General features: G+C 40.0%; 1 protein-coding gene across 1 annotated transcript in view; it reads right to left on the bottom strand.

The window, feature by feature from the left end:
- SLC35F1 (solute carrier family 35 member F1) overlaps window positions 1-17,932 on the bottom strand; it is a 428,569-nt gene that overhangs the window by 22,058 nt on the left and 388,579 nt on the right. The window contains exon 7 of the mRNA XM_090038537.1: window positions 11,738-11,892. Within this exon, the coding sequence (XP_089894663.1) occupies window positions 11,738-11,892 (155 nt within the window). The remainder of the gene's footprint in view (window positions 1-11,737; window positions 11,893-17,932) is intronic.

Genomic DNA, 17,932 nt, shown 5'->3' with positions numbered 1-17,932 from the left:
TCCAAGGGGCATGAACTATTCTTCTAGACAGTGCCTCGGCCACCCCTGGATTGCCTGCCAGGCACAGGCGAGCACAACTCCCCAACACTCTGCTACAACTGTGGACCCCATGCCCAACCTTAGGTTTCCAGGAGAGCCAGATTGGGTCAGCACAGCATGCTTGGCAGTGGTAAGCAGCGGGAATGTGCCATGGTGACCTGCTCTGGAGCTCTCCTGAAAGCCTAGGGCACAGGGGAGGGTCCATGGTGACGTGGCAGGAAGTTGATGGCATGCTCACCCATGCCCAGCAGTCAATCAGGGGTGACCCAGCTGTGCCTGGCACCCTCTGGCAACCCAGGGAGCCTGTGGGGCATGCTGGGAGGTGTGTGGAAACCCCCACAACGTGCTGGCCTCAGCCAGAACAGGCAGCTTGCATCCCCCCCAAGAGTGAACATATGTTGTTGGCTCTTAATATAACCTACGCTGCTTATAGAAACCTGCGTAGGTTTGATCAGTTCTGCCTTGGGCTTTTTGAATGCCTGTACTTAGTCAAAGCAGCTATTTTGTTTTTTCATTAATTGCTTATTTCCTCTTTTATGACTGTTTATTCATTTTTGTTTGCTACTCGTAACGTTTCAGCTCCTTTTCCCTGCAGCAACAGTCTTGTGTAGTCAATATTGCAATGCAATATTTAAGGTTTGCATTTGGTAGATAAATTACATGCTGCTGTTTCTGACAATGACAATCTGCTTCAACCTCAAATCAATTGCATTTAGTCATGAAATATATTTCTACTGGACCAAAATGTTCTGTGAACATTTGTTTGAACAAAACTTGACATAAACAAAAGCTTATGAAAGGTAAAGGCACGAAAAGGGAATACAGATGTAGTCAATGTGAATTTCTCTATTTGAAAAAGTTACCAAAATATTTGTAATATTTTTCTTACTATTCGCAGATCATACTCTTATTTAATGTCCAATTTGACTAAGTTATACCAACTGGATTCACAAAGTAGCACTTCAACATCTCTGATGCAGTTCAACATACACACATGCACACACTTCTTAACTTCTCAATTGGTCAGAAACACTTTAACGATATGTGAGACTAGCTGTTTGGGCTAATTTATAGCACTTAACTGCTGTGTGTAGTCTGTACCATTTCTTTCTGGAATAATTTGAAGGCATTGGAGCATCTTTATCTATTCATATCCTAGTTTAGCACATAACAAGGTTTTGTTTCAATTTTTTATAGACAAGTAGCACTATTAACTCTTGAAGAGGATGGGAGAAGGAAAATCATGCTACTAGGTTATTTCATCAATGATCCATTGTTGTTCAAAAGTAAGTTTAGACACCAACAACAGCATTTGATGCATAACTCTGGGGTAGCAAAGTACAGGATACCGCTGTTATTATTAGACTTTAACAATCAGGCATGCATGTAGAATATTAAGAGCTCTAAATTATGCAGTCAACATCCTGATGCTTGCATCAGAAAGAGTCATGTGACAGAGTAATATAAGATGCAGGCTTGCTACTTGGTTGCATTATTAACCAGAATATTACCATTCCAAAAGATTTTTTTTCAATTTTTTAGGAAAAAATGTAAGGACAAAGTTTGGATGAAAACCAAAATACTAAAAAATAAACAAAAAAAAATTAATGGAACTGAAATCCTGCTTTTTTCCCCCTTTTTCTTAAACACCATAAATCAGTGTTTCTGAAACAAAAGATACTCCCCAAAATCTCTAGCAGATGCTGACTGAGACTGACATGATTATTGTCAGTCGTGTGCTAGTATCTGTCACAGAACAGCAGCTCTGAAACTAATAGGTTGGCTGGTTTTGCATCTGCTTTTCACTTGTGAAGTTGACAGGAATCATGCCAGTTTCAGTCAGCAGCTTCTAAGAGTCCAGGATCTATAGTTTCCTAGCAGTTCCCTTCAGCGTGCAGAAGGGAGGGCCCAGACATTCCAGACTTCTGGCCTAGTTTGCTGCTTAACTCCTAGGCAATTGATTTCCAAGGCTCTGAGAATTGGGCAACCTGGGGAAATCAGCCAGATGGGGACTGTTGGAAGAAGCCCTGAAGAACCCAGTCCTAGGACAGGCTGTATAGTTTGACTGCCCTCTAGCTGTGGATTCTTGAAGCCCTGGGTTCCATGGCTGGAAAGTCAACAGGATCGGGCTCCAGAACCTAGAAGCCCATCCCAAAACTTTCAGGCTCTGGGGTCAGAGCAGCTAATGTCATGTCTTTCAAAGCTTCCATTGAAACCAGCTTTGCAACAGGGACCCCAGAAGCCCTGACAACCCTGGCTCAAGCTGAAAACATCTTGGTTCCAAAGACATGCAGACAGGTTTCATTAGGACTGTGCCTGGTTTTCTGACACCTCAAGCCAATGATCTCAGGACTCCCTGCTGCAGAGCCCGGACTAATGCCAGGACCACCAGAATTTCCTGTCTCCTACCTCCAAGGCAAAAAGCCTAGAAGCCCTGTGGTCTGTGAAATCATGCAGTCCCTAAAGCCTTGAAAGCCCCACCTTGAGCTGAGGTTCGAAGGGCTTCCAGGGTAGCTGCTGCAGGATAAAGGGTTGAGGTATGATTAGAGCTTGGGCTTTCACGATTCCAGCACTGAGTGCCTGCATGCTTTGCCTTTCTAGGCCTGGGATCTCCACTCCTGCATAGTAGATTTGCCCCTGAGATGCAGACCCTATGGGAGTTATGTTCTCCAGAAGCTCACTAAGTGAGCTACCAGAAACCAGGTGTGGTTCTATGTGACTTCTGCCTGTAGTTAAAGGGAGGCTCTTTGAAACCGTAATGTCTTCATTAAACAATTCTGTTCTGAGGAATCAACATTCCCAATGAAAATCTGCTTTGCTGGCAAGTTTCTGACCAGTTCTATTGTGAACAGTCTTTTTAAACAGAATTCCAACAAACAAAAATTGATAGCAACTTATTAAAGCATTTGTATGGCTTCTAGCAGCTATTCATTGTGCACTTCCATCTGAAAAAAATATTTCTTGGAATTGAAGTCTTCCACATTTCAGTTGCAACCTGTTACACAGTATATTTTGAGGGGTAGGAAAAATGTTAAATAGAAATTATTTTGGAATTCACAGGCTTATGATTTATGAATAATAAACGTAAGTAAATATAAGAAAGCATGGCAAAAAGAAGAGCAGACCTTTGATAATGCAGATTTCTCAGAAAACTGGCATCTCATTGCTAAATTGTGAACAATTTACTGTCAGACTGTGAAATGCCTTGTTAGCCAGAACTGTATTTTCCTGTTAGCAACTTCCTTTGAGGTTTACATTGGGATTCTATGTTACATAGAGCTCTACAGGGTCATACTAGAGGCTATTCTGAAAGATCCTACCACATCTAGGTCCTCAACAAGGATTAATGCATGACTAGGGCTCTCATTAAAGCAAAATATATATCTAATTCCCTTGCAGTGCAATTCAGTTCTTCAAATCTGGAAGTCTTTTGACATCAAAATTGTTCTGATGCATTGGTTTGGGGACTGTATTCAGATACAAAGCACAACTTCACAGTGGGTGCATCTACACATTAATTTATGCATCTTTGCTACTGTGCATTAAATTTAGTACCTCTAATGTGAGGTACTAGATAAAGGTGCCGTAGCTGTGCTAATGCACAGTAGCAACTGCAAATTTTTTTTGTGACACTTAATGTGTAGTAAACTAATTCTACCGTGCATTAGTGCATTAGCACAGTTTTTACTGTGACACACTAATGCGGGGGGTAATTGGGAAGGCCCTAGGAGGTACGTGCTAGCGGGTCGGTATGGAGCACCGCCACCCGCTACCCTGTATCCATCCACCGTTAGGAGCAGGCCAAAGCTTGCATGCAGTGGCTGCTGTGACCCACCACCCTGTGCTGTCACTGCTCTGTGTCTGGAACTCCCCTCCTCTCCTGCTCTGCGTCTGGCTGCTGGGGTACACTTATTTTAAAAAGTTAAAAATCCCTGCACTAATGCACTGTAGAACAGTCTACTGTGCATTAAGGCACCTCATGTAAACGCATTGCTTACTAGTTATTGTATTATTGAGAGTGAAGCAGAGTAAGTGGGATTTCACAGTTCAGAAAGAAACGAAAACACTACTGAAGTGTTGTACATTATCAGTAGTGCATTGGCAAAATCCAGACTGGGTGCCTCAAATTTAAGCTTCATTATGCTAAAAATTAATCACTTGATCTCAGAGTGTTATTCAAAAGGCACTCTCTACAATCAGAGAAGAGCCAGATGCCTCCAAAGGACAATTTAGAGAACCCAAGGTTCTGGTCCCAATGGAGCTCCTGGGCTTATTTATGCATACTACAGTAGATGTAATAATAGTAATACAAAAACCAGAATTAATCCAACAGGGGCTAGAACCCAAGTTTTCCTTCTCCCAGCTGAGTGCTCTAGCCTTAGAGCATTTCCCTCCTTCTTGTTCTCCTTCTGGTCCTAGTGCTCCTACCTTTGCAGACTGTTCCATAGGTGAGTAGCTAGGGCGCTTTCCCAAGAACTGGGAGATGTGAGCTTGAATCCCCTGTGGTTGAGGAGAGCCTGAAACCCCTTTGTCACTTCCTGGGAAGTTGTCTTAACTATTAGCCACTGTGTAAAAAGTGGGCATTGGGTTCTGCTCTACCTGCTCTTTTAAGTGAAAGTAACCATGGCTGCTGTGTTTTCTCATGAATTTGATGCTGTGAATGTACTTTAGGTATGCTTTGGGTACATACAGCAGATTAGGCAAGTTAGATGAGCCTCCGCCTCTTATATGGAGTACTCACCAGATGCATCTACATGTGGTCCTGACTGTGCAGTTGGTACCGCTCAGCCCTGGTGGTACATGGGTTGTTTTTGACCCTACAGTGCAGTTTGGATGAGCTACTGCAGACTAGTTTGTTGCTACTATACAGTAGTGGCAGCATCATATTGGTGCCCACCAGCGCTATGTTGCTGTAGCTCATCGCTACAGCAACATAGCTTCTCATATAGCTTCTCATATAGATGCGCCCACTGTCAACTATTTTGTAGTTTCTTTTCGAAATATTCTATTTGAAAACATGAAAAGCTGAAGCATTTCAGTTTGTCAACCCAGGTAGCAACTAACTCTGCTTTTTCATATGTTGAAATGGAATACAGAGAGTTACGGCATTCTCCTCAGTCCTTGGTTCCTAAACTGCCAATTAATTTTAAATTTACTTCTCAGACATCAGACATTCTTCATTTAGGATCTGATCCAAAGTCTATTGAAGTAAATGGATTGGGTCTATATAGTCTAATTTTTGTACTGAAGATCCTAATTCTATTCCTACCACTCCAGTTATATAACAGTAGTTGCTTTTCTAGGGTGAGTCTCATCTCTTTAGGCTTGTGTAAAATGAGAAGTCATTGGCATTACTTTAGACTGACACATTAATGAGATGAGAATCTAGTTTTCTATCTTTTTTCTCCATTATGTTAGGAAAAAAGAGCTATTCACTGTGTCAGATTTCTTGAGTGTTTTAGGAAATCCCCATCTGCTGTCTTTAAGTAGAGAAACTGATATCAGAGCAAATATGTTGTCTTTGGAACCAATAATGAGAGAGCTATATGAAGCATTTTGAATGCTGAAAGAATTTACATATCATGTGTGGGTTTATACATTTGTGATGCCTTTGGCATCCCTACTCTCCTTGCTTCTGCATCTGAATTAGGATGATTGTAATATCCTGAGTGTCCTAATTCAGAAACTGTTGCCATGTCCAGAGTTTCTCAGTTCATTGTTATGTCTTGGTTAAAGAAGAATGAATGAGTTTGCCACTGCAGAATATAATTTATTGTGCTTAGCTTGCTAGGTAATGATATAATATAGTGTGACTGAACCTGCTGGTGCAGAACATAATGAGTATGCATGGTCCAGCTAGTGGAAAATGTAAAATAAACTGCTTATATTATTTAGTGAGAATACAATTTACTTAAAATAGCTAAAATACAACATATGGCTTGCAGTTGAAAAGCATGAAATGTAAAAAGCTCATAATAAATTAAGGCTGAGATGACAAATACCCCCCCAAAACCAAACCTGGGCATTATACTTTGATTTCCTTGCATCAGTGGCATTAATGAATCAATAGCAACCAAAGGATACTGCAGTTTAGTTCCTTCAATCAAGGGACTAAGTCTATTTTGATGGATTTAGTTCAGCCCATATTATTCCTGAATAGTGTAGTACTGAAAATACAACATTATCTTGTCACTATATTCCATTCTGAAAGTTCCCAGTGCACTTCACAAATCTTGCATAAAGAAAAAACATTCCAAATGCATCTGAAACCCATCTGGGAGGTGAAAACTTTTAAAGAGACTCCTCCAACGTAACAAGACAGTTTAGGGCAAGAGATGAAGGATCTTCAGGAGGATGGAAATAGTTACATTTTGGTTTTTCTTAATAAATTGTCATGTAGGCTGGTAAAATGTGTGTGACTGAGAAACCATTCTACTCTTGCCTTCAAGTAGCGTCCTCAACTTTATATATTTTTTTAAATCAAATTCCTTGTTGCTAAATTGTTATCAGCCTGGAATACAGTACATATGTAACCTAGACACTGTAAGGGATTGAAGGGCCAGATTATGGCTGGTGCTCTACAAGGCTGTATGGCAAGAGGGCAGGCCAAGGACTTCCTTCTCTTTTACATGCCAGCATAAGAGAGAAGGATGATTCACAGTCTAGGAGTGGGGTAAAGAGAAGTGTTAGCTGCCTGTACATGGGTCAGCATGCCCTTGGCAGCCCTTCAGCCAGTCCTCTTAACACAAACAAACAAATAAGCAGAACAAAACCATTAGCCCTTCTCTTGGCCATAGGAGAGGCCCTTTAGCTCTGGCCCCTTCCTAGTAGTAAGTTTATCCAGGTTACAGCCTGCCTCCTGGCCACAACCTGCTTCTTTCCCCAGCTCCTGACTCTCTGCTTTCCTTTCTGAGTTTTTAGCTGTTAGTGGGATACTCCTTGATTAGCTAACGATAAGTGGCTGGGCTTCTACAACAGGGATGGCTGTCCCCTCGCTAAGGGCCAGACCACCTTGTTATGGTGCTCAAGATATTTCTAGGTGGGGGAAGATAGGCACATCAGAATACATATGAAGAACCAAGCATTTGGTGTCTACTATGAATCCAAGGACTTTGTTCTTTCTCTTTGCTGCTTCCCATCATCCTACAAGTAAATCCCATTAAAATAAATAGTAAAGTACTATTATGCTTCCATGTTGGAGAATGCAGCTGAAGGGAAGCTGTGGCCTGCCCTCTTCTGGAAGTTCCAGCTTACATCCTGAAAAGGAAACAGGAATCCAGTCCAAACAACAAACGCTAACTGCAGCCTTACTTGGGCCTCATTCTAATGCATCCCTGTTTTCCTTTGCCTATGCATAGGTTATCCAGTTATTGTGGTTTGCCTGTGTCTGACCCTGCAGCCGTACTAATCCAGCACTACTAGAAGTACCATTCTACAGTATAACGCTCCCCTTAGACCAGGCAATTTGTTCACTTTCTACAGGAGATCTTATAGGTCAGGGTCTTGAAATAGAAGTAATGAAGCCCACACTGTTTTCAGTCTCTTAGCCTATGACCCAAACCAACACCCTACCAGCTGGATTTTTTATACAAGCCACTTTATTTTGTGCTTTCCTCAGACTGAAAGCAGAGGCAGACTGTTTCCCTGAACACCCCTAAACTGCTTATATACATGATCTGATCAGTCTCCCTCTGATGAGCCTTCTGATCAAGCAGGCTGAGTAATCACTTCAAGAAGATGGTACATCATCTGCCTGGGAAGTTCTTTGGTTGGAATCAACCTTTACCTTGGGGGTACTAAGTATGAGGTTTGCCCACCCATCACTGTCCACATATTGCTAATACTCTCTGCCACATCCAGTGTATTTCTGCATGCCGCATTCAGTTTTAGAAACCCAATGACAATTATTTTTCAAGTAAGGAGAAGGTGAGATCGCTCTTGAGAGGCAAGTTAAATGGCTGCAGCCAGCTAAGAAATTGCTTTACCATCTGAACAGTAAAATGGCCAGAATGTACAGTTAGGGAAAAAAAAGGATGAAATTATGGAGCACTGAGCTTAAATTGTTAATTGGTCAGTAAGCAGCTATTGGACGGGTTATTGATAAATACCTTTCTCCTATAAGCAGAATGTTTACTTATTGATTAAAAATTAGACTTCCACAGCATTTATCTGGCAGAATGCAAATAATTTTAAATACAAAGAACTGCAATGTGCATACTCAGAAGTCTAGCTGAAGTTGTAAGCCGCAAATCATTATATGTTAATAAAATATATAATGAACTCCTTACTTTATTAATACACAATTAGAGTTGCGTTTCAGTTATATGATTTTTTTTTTTCAATAGACCCATGCTTGGGGTCTGGCCAGCGTCATACAGAGACAATGGTATATAGGGTGCACACAGTACCTATCAATGTTGGTTTATTTATAAGCATATTGCCCTGTATATCAATGCAAATTCTCGTTATCAAAAGTTGAACTGACAACAAATCAAAACACTTCAAATGTAATCTCTTCCTCAGTTTGGTTTCTGAGACTCTAAAGCCCAGTAAAGCTCATTTCCTATAGTTTTCATGGATTTCCATAGATTTACTGTTATAGGTACAATAAAACTGTCAGGTGATAAAAGCAGTGGCACAGGGAAAAATCATAACTGTTTCTTGAAAGCCTCATAAAATTATATTCTGTGAGGGGCACTAAACCACTCAGATAATTCTAATTTAGCATAAAACCATTTGCTTTCTAGTGAAGTGGGACTTTACTCATTGGTCAGCATAGCAATAAACAGAAGGAGCTGAGCATCTGAAGAAGAGTACAGCTGGGCTGGGAGTGGAACAGCTTTTCTGAAGCTAGAAAACATGCAGAATACACAGTCCTAGGAGGAGAATTAATTTAGGTCATTTACTGCTAATTTATTAGACTTCATTATTTAGCACAAGGAGCACACTTTGCAGTTCTCCTTCCTCCTGTAAAAATCATGCTCAATAATAAGCTAGAAAGAAAACCTCAGATGAAGGCCCAAAAGGAAGGAACAAAACCTGATATCTAAAAACAAGTATTCTGATAATGAACAATGGATATTAAATCCAGCTGCTTTCCAAAAAAAATTGTTTTCTCCCTGGTGAACCTGAGAAGTATGAAAAGAGGCAGCAGTAGAGGTTGGGACTACATTGGTGCAAAGCCTGCACAAAGTTCACCAATCCCCAGAAAAGGAGCTTCCACTGGAGATCTCTTCAGTTGAAAACAACACCAAGAGAAAGACCTTAGGGTATTAGTTGATCATCATAGGATGTCTCTGAGCTACCAATGTTTGTGGCTGGAACCAGTGGCATAACTAGGGAGGGATAAACAGCGTATCCACCCCAGCATTGACTACCGGGGTTGTGTGGTGGTGGGGGGAAGAGGCTGCTGCTGACAGCCACACAATCATGATTGTAGTGGCAACTGGAAGTCTCTGCTGCCTCTTTCCCCTGGGTGCTTGGCTGCATCTCTATGCTGCTGGCTGGGAACAATCAAACTTGATCCTAGGGTGCATCAAGCCACACACTTCTAGTAGCAATAGGGGGACATATTAAAGACATTGTACAAGGTACTGGTGGGAACTCATCTGGAATATTGTGTACAACTCTGGTCACCCATTGTCAAGTAACATAAATTCAAATGGGCACAGGTGCAAAGAAAGGATATTAAGGAGATCAGGAGAATGGAGGCACCATTTTTCAAGACAGGTTAGAGGCTTTCTGTTTGGGCCTACCAAAAAGAAAGCTGTTAGGGGATATACTTCCATGCTATAAATATATCAGGAGGTAAACACCAGGGAAGGAAAAGAGCAGTGTTAGTACAAGAAAAAATTATTATAAACTGACAGTGAATAAATTTAGGTTGGAAATTGGAAGAAATTGTTTTAGATCAGTGAGGTCCTTAAACAGCCTTCCAATAGGAACAGAGGGGGCAAAACCCCCTAACTAGTCTTCAGATAAAGCTTGATTACATCATGAAAGGAATCACATGAAGTGGTGATTTGTGATAGCAGAGTATTAGATCTCATGACCCAGGATATTCTTTTCAGTTCTACATTACCACAGTTTATTTTACTATTCCTATGATTATTTTTTTCTATTACAATAGCAGGTCTAAGAAGAGGAAATAAGGCTGTACTGCATATGTGAAAAAAGAGTATCTTCCCCATGAAACTTATTAGAGTGAATCAGTTTGATTGTTCAGCCCTCCCAGTCTCTGCTGGGTATATTACACAAATGGAAAAGAACTGGAACCATCTATCTATCCCTCTGTACAATATATTTAAGGTAAGACAAAACCAAGACACAGAGCATATCGGGATTGCTTACATACCTCTGGTTACATTCATGAAAGATACTGGTAAGTGGGGACCCAGATTGGAAACCCTCCTAACGTAGGAATCTGACTTCGCTAAAACAAATCTCAGCGATGACATATTGCAAAAACGAGTTGTTCTTTTCATGTGGCCACTTGCTACAGGTTACATGATTGACTTCACTAAACACATCTCATCGTAAGTAACAAATTCTAGAAGGTATTGACAATTTTCACTGTAAATAAAATAGCGATGATAACAATTAATTACAAATTTCAGCTAGCAACAAATTCTGTTACTATTGATTTGAATTGGTGACATTAAAGGGACACAATATCCCATTATCAATCATGTGGATAAGTACATTTTGGATTCTGTATGAATCTGTATCAGCATATGGACATCTCTTCTCCTTACTCAGACCTATTCAAAGACTATTAGGTTCATAAACTGAGTAAGGATTGGTTGCCCACCCTTAAAGAATTTTGTTTTCCTCCACGACTTTCTGGGCCACCATCTTTCTCATGAAATCACCTCCCTTTTATGAATAAATCATAGCTACATACAAAACAATCGCCGCTGAGCATCTAATGTAGAGGCGGGCAATTATTTTGGGCAGAGGGCCACTGAGAGTGGCAAGCCATTGAGGGCCACATGACAGGCAGCCCAGGGCAGATAAATAATAATTTTCTAAATTTTTTAGGGGCCCTGCAAGCTGGACAGAATGGCCTGGCAGGCTGCATCTAGCCCACAAGCCACATTTTGCCTACCCCTGATCTAATGCCACTTCTTAGATGGTGAATAATGCAATATAATCTCTTGAAACTGAAAACCAGAGGTGTGTTCGAACAGTATTAGACATATCAATGGGCTTGATAGGCGGGAGCTTGATTTCAAGAAAAATCATTTGCACAGTTCCTATGCTAATGGCCAAGATATTAGCACAGATACCAGAAGGACATTTTTGGAGCTATAAATAGACAATTAAGAGGCAAGATGAAAAAAACCAACCCTCAGTATTTAAAATTGTTTCAGACATCATATGGAACAAAACAATTTTATCACCTTTGGGATCATTTACTATGTCATAAATTATTTTTCTTTTAGTTCACTAGTTTGGATCTGGTCAAGTTTCAGGGTAAAAAATTACTCAATGTCTTTTTACTGGGGGTGAAGTTAGTGTGTACGGGAACATTTACTTTAATAAATTAAAAAGAGTGCATAGAGTTCCTCACTTGACTGCAAACAGATCCATCCAAACCTGGACCCCTATTGTTTTCACCAGGCCAGTTCATTACTCTGCATTGGCAGTACAGCAGACACAGAGCCATCATTCAAACATATAGTTCAACAGAATTTACCTTGTAGTGAAAGAGGAATAATCCACAGAACAGGCTGTAGAGGTCAGCTGTGAGCAGGGAGAGATTGACTGCAGTAGCACTGGTTTTCTTTATGACCACCGGCATGAAACTGTAGAGGCCAAACATACAGGCACTAAACCCAACGTACAGCAAACCTGGGGGAGGAGAAGCAAAAACAAATGATCTTCCACAGTACATGTAAAAGACACATGTTGTCTGAATGTATGTTGTAATAAAGAAGGTGGCCATGCTTTTAAAAAGGAATTAAGATACTTTATTTTCAAATACATTTTATTTAAACAATTAAGCTATGTGTATTTGTATGCAGGCTTGGAACATTAATATAAATGGATACCATGCCAGTGGAAAGGTAAAGTACTGTAATAATCACACATTTGCTGTCTGTCATATATCATTATATTTCATTGAAGAGGGTGTCGCTGCCTCAGTCTAAACCTACTGAGAACATCACTCATAAAATGTAGCATGATAAACATGTGTTAAAAGCTGTGTACGACTAATTGCTATGCAGTTAGCTGGTGTAGTCTAACCAGCATAAATGATGGAACACAGCATATTGCAGATATTCATGTCTTCATTCATTAAGTTTGATGATACAGTCAGTAGAGTTCAGTGTTGAATTCATAATTAATAATTTATTAAATAAAATTCACCTGTTGTTTGTTTATGATTTATCTGTGAACTGATTGTGATTTACTCAAATATTTGTTATTCAAAACTACAGAAGAATAAATTGTGAAGGCATTGTGAATATTCCATATGAGAAATTCAACCAGTTTTGATTGGGCACTTCAGTTACACTGAATATCCTGACTGGATGAATGCAATTCTTAAATACAATTTTGCTTATGTGTGCTTGAAGTGAAAAATTCAGAATGTGCTTTCTGTAAGTATTTTGGAGTATTCACTTAAAATTCATGATTCATTTGAGTACAGCTGCTCTATATGGCCAGGTACAGACATCCAAAAAGCCCGAGGTGAAATTGATCTAAGTTACACATTTTTCTGTAAGCAGCAGCAGTAGCAAACAGCACACGTTCTCCTTTTGGTGGGCAAGAAACAAGGGGGGGGGAGTTGGGAGGGAATCTTGGACTGGGTTCTGCCATTTTTAAACCAGTCTATGGTACAGGTATAGACTGGTTTTGTGTGCTGAACTTCTGGTCTGTACAGACCAGCTTCCAATCACTTATACCTACTACAGACCTACTCAAGTTGCAGTTTTGAGATTTTTGCTGAAACCACGAAAAACAGTGGTTTCAGTGAACACTGTGAAAAATGTCAGTTTCTGTGATTTTGCATGGAATTGCTAGAAAAAAACAAATCTTACTAAAAATAAAATGCAGGCCACCGGTGGGGGGAAGCCACCAGCATGAAGGGGAGTGACAAACATGGTGGCTGCTTCTTCTGCTTCTGACTGTCTGAGAGGGCTGCCTTTTGTGCAGCCCCACCCCTCTCCCCCAATCAGTGCAAGGTGCAGGGCCTCATGAAAGGCAACCCTCACTGCCAATCGGTGGTGAGGGGCAGGGTCATATGAAAAGCAGCTCTCTTGGCCAATTAGTGGCAAGGTGGGGAGGCTGCCAGGGCCCTTTGGCTAATCAGCAGCAGGGTTGGGAAAAGACTGTGAAAATGGCATTTTCCTTTGTCTGGGCACACTTTAAGAAGATCCCTACTTATACCAGTAAAAGTCTTTACCACTAATATCTTTACCTGGCCTTTGAACCTAGAAGGCATGTGAATACAGGCTACAGCAATTTGTGCAAGAATTCAAATATATATCTGTTTTGGGTTTTTTTGGGGGGGGGCTTGCAGCATTCCCTCAGGTCTGAGATACAACTTGCATGCCTCTTCATTCCTTTGTTTGTTATATCAAAATTATCACCAACTGTTGACACAACTCTAATGACCAGTCATAGCAACTCTATATCCTTTCCTGTTATCTTATTCAGGGGTTAGTTGAGTATGGTTTTGGTCTTTCAGACTATATTTTAATGCAGAAACATCTTGATGTTGAAGGAAATGGCTGAATACCATCTCTGGTTTTTTTGTGGAGAAGTCTGCATAGAGATTCAGACATTTCTTCATGATACTTGCATCCCACTGAAGCAAGTTGTCATCAAAACTATTATATTCAGAAGTGGTAGGTGTTTGGTGTCATTTTTAAATGAAAGAATATTTTCTTTCCCTTCCTCCACTTAGAAAAAAATCACTTTCTAGAAGTCTATTCTGTGCGGTTCCTTTGCCTCTTGCCTTCACTTCTATTTTAGAAAACTATGTAATTATTTTATTTAGGACACACTGTTAAGTGCCTTTTTCTGGGAAATGTCATGCTGCTTGCACTCCACTAGGAGACGAAGGCCTCACCATCTTGCAGAGTTAGAATCAGGCCATGATATCTTTCTTTTGAGGCTCATGTACCACACTCATCCCTCTTGTACAAGTATGCCCATCTAAGCACTTAACTGGGAAATGTAATTAAGCAAAGCGTCTTCCAATGAACTACTATAAAACCAATAACTCTTAATGGTAATGGCTACCATTACTTAATGGGGGCAATTTCAAGTGATTTGGAAGTGAAAAGACATTAGCAGTATATAAAGTTCCTAGTTTTGCTGCACTGAGTCTAATCAAAGTCCAGAAGTGCTGACCTCCTTTCCTCCCCTCTGTTCCAAGCTGCCTCCATTTGCTTGCTCAGCAGTTTTCAGAAAGGGTTTGGATTTGTCTGTCATTCCTGACTTCTGCTTTGCTCTTCCGGTGGCACCTAGACGTGCTGAGCAACTCTGCTGGGTATTTTGCAGAGATCCCTGCATCTGCGCAGACAGCAGGCTCAAAACCTGCAGCAGTGGGGAAATACTGGGTCCTCTCAAACTCTTTGAACCTGTTCAGTAACACTAAAGATACATGAGTTGTTATTAAGAGAGAGTGCTTTGTTACTCACAAATCCCACATAATGGGGATTGACATTTTTCTAAGGCTTCCGTCAAACCAGCATGTCTTAGGTGCTGAACCTCCTCAAGTACTACTGAATTCAGCAAAACCAAGGACTCTCAGCACTTAGGAAAAACAGTAAGATAGAGTCTACTATATTTATAGAGGCAGTATTATCTGCTAGAAATAGCTCTAGGCTGAAAATCATGCTAGGTACCACTCCTGACTGCCACTGACCTTGCTAAGCCACTTCACATCTTTGTTCCCCTCCCACTCTTAGTTTATCTTGTCTACGTAGTTTGAAAGCTTTTAAGGACAAGGACTATGGGCTTGTATAGTGCCAATCATGGTGGGACTTCCCGGCACTAACATAACATAAATATCGATAGAGTCTATTAAAAAAGTAATTTCACTTAAAAACAAAAATCTGAAGCCCAACTAGGGAAGAATTCACTGGAGCAAGTATTGCTTTGTGAATTTTAGAGTAAATGAATCAATATGCAGTTCATAGAAAAATCAAACACTCCATTCATCTGCATTCATACAAAAGATAAATCCTGTGCTGCCATCCTTGTAGAATTCCCAGATGATTTGTGCATGAACCTAAATTTAGACTCATGCTAGCTGTTCAGGAGATGTTGTTATCGACTAAAAACTGCAGAGAACCCGCTTCTCTCAATTCTCTACAGAGTTAGCTGATAATAATGATAAATTCCTGCTGATTCTATGTCTGGCTGTGCGGCCCTTATATTTCACAATCTTTAAAAGAAAGCTATCTAATGGACAAATTCAACTACCATTCTTACTGTATTTGTCTCTCAGAAATATCCCAACTGAAATATATTTCTGCCTGAAGCACCAGTAGTGATCATCAAGAAATTTTGGCTTGTTTTATTAGGCAATTTTAGCATGCAGCACCACTAGGATAGCTTCTTTGAACGTAGACAAGGTGAGGCAGTAATTTCACCCTTTAATTTCTCAGGCTGCATTCTGCAGAGCACTGGTTAGTCCTGGAAAACCTGCTTATTCAGGGTAAGTAAATGTTTAAAAGGTTTTTCCTGGGTTGGGGTCTCAATTAATAACATTTTACATATATTGTGTTGGTATTAAAGTGCTGCAGCAGAGGACTACCTGCATTTTTACCACCTCTCGTTTTCCAAGGGTGCTTCATTTCCAGCAGAAAACTGTTTATGCTGGTTTATGCTGAAAAATGTGAGTGTAAAAAAGGCATCTTATTTCACCTTAATTATATCTATTATACAACTCAGTCAAGTGACAGTTATTGGGGATAATATATGAGCCAGAAAGAATACCGGTTGACTTTCTGATCCCAAGTTGAGACCGGAAGCCTAGCAAGTTTAGGGGGAAAAAAATATTCCTTTTTCACTTGTAAATCTTTATACAAATCTGCTCCAGAAGCCATTGAGAAATAATCAACTTGTAACCTCCTGAGGCCTTCTTTATACTGATAATTAGTTTAAAGAGTAGAACTCTAATTGACTCATCATGCTGGGACATCTCTTCCTTATTTGATTTAGCCTTGACCTTTGTATTAGGAAATCCATAGTTTCATTGGTTTGCATTTGAAAATCAAGGGCCATATCACAAAAACGCAGTGGAAACTTGTTTCTGAGAATAAAGGACACTAGGAAAAATCCATACCTTTCATTAGCATACCGTTCACCTAATACCTAAATTTGTTCATTTCTTAAAACACTGATATTCTCAAGTTTGTATTTGTTTCATTGGTTATCACACAAATGAGCTGTTGGTCACAGATCAAATAATTCAATCAGCAGAGTCAAAAATAGATTGCTAATAGATACTGGCTTAGATCCACTTATTTCGTGCAGATTTACACTAACTGAGAACCTGGTCTTGTGTGTATTAGGGCTTTGCAGCAGAACTACACGCTCAAGAGGGCCACAGCCTACCAAATGTGATATATATTAGAATGGATTCAGATCTTCCTATTTCAAAATCATTTGCATTTACATCAGCTGAAAGTTAGTTCATACATTCTTAATGACACAATTATGGCAGATGGCAAGAGGCCACCTTTAGTTATTTATCAGGTTGCCTGCTGTGACTCTATCACTACCATTCAGAGGGCTTAAGGGTTAGCTTTGCTGGGCCACAGATTTAAGTCTGCTGCAGTGGGCAAGTATTCAGGACAAGGAAGACTCAGTCCACTCTGGTAGGGCCTTGTCAATCACTTTTCGATAAACCTGTATTGCTGCCAATGCACAAAGAAATGCACCAAGTACAGTGAAAGCCCAGGAAGAATTCAAAACTGCATACAGTTATCACCATTTTATCTATGTTTTTTGGCAACTCGGCCACATTTCCAGTAATTACACTAACAAAAGAAGCACAGGTCTATAACATTCTTGGCAGGCTACTTTTCTGCTCCTCCCTTCAGAATTTGTGACTAGTTTAGGATGACATGTTAACTGTAATGTAGACCTAAGTATAACTTTATTTTAATGGCACATTTAACTAATTAAATGAGAGCAGAACTCTTGTGGAAATACATATGAAATCCACCCAGGTAGCAGATGAATTCATGATGGTCACTGCAATCAGCAATACCAGATTAATTCATGGCCATGTGGTCCTTGACATGAAATGTAACTAAGGACTGGTACAGTTTTGTTAAGGGTCTCCAATGAATGAAGACAAATGCACCTAAAATATGCATTTAAGTTGGTCTCTCAGCTGATATTTTAAACTGACTGGCTGTTTAGACATCTCATTTCTCCTCATAACACCTCTTCTTAGGCATTCCCTATATAACCACTGGCCTTTGCATGCATTTTTGACTGCTATCTTCACATTTATTTTAAAACTGGATTAATGAGGTGCCTGTTGATGTATTATCGAAGCAGGACGCTGTGTTCAGTATATCAACTTGCATTGAATCTGATGTGTACTATTCCTTCAAATTCTTCTACTGTCACAGGCATCATATATCTTAGGGACCTTTTTTTCTAAATATTGATTTTAAATTTATTTTCTTGACTAATTAGAATAGAATCTTAAGACTGCAAACTTAGTTTTCGCATAGAAATGGGAAAATGAAACATAGCAGAAAATGAATCGTAGCTGGAGTTTCATTGTGTGGGATGTTACCAAATCTTGCTTGAAGCAAACATCTGTTATACACAACCAAGAGTACTTGGAAGGAAAGTAACCATTTGCATGAAGAAATGCTATCCTCAGAAAAAGATTTATTGCAGTAACATAATG

Source organism: Crocodylus siamensis, chromosome 1, assembly GCF_052110815.1.
Source record: "Crocodylus siamensis isolate JL-2025a chromosome 1, ASM5211081v1, whole genome shotgun sequence".
NCBI classification, from domain to species: Eukaryota; Metazoa; Chordata; order Crocodylia; family Crocodylidae; genus Crocodylus; species Crocodylus siamensis.
The sequence above is the reverse complement of the archived record's forward strand: the minus strand, read 5'-3'. Positions and strand labels throughout refer to the sequence as shown.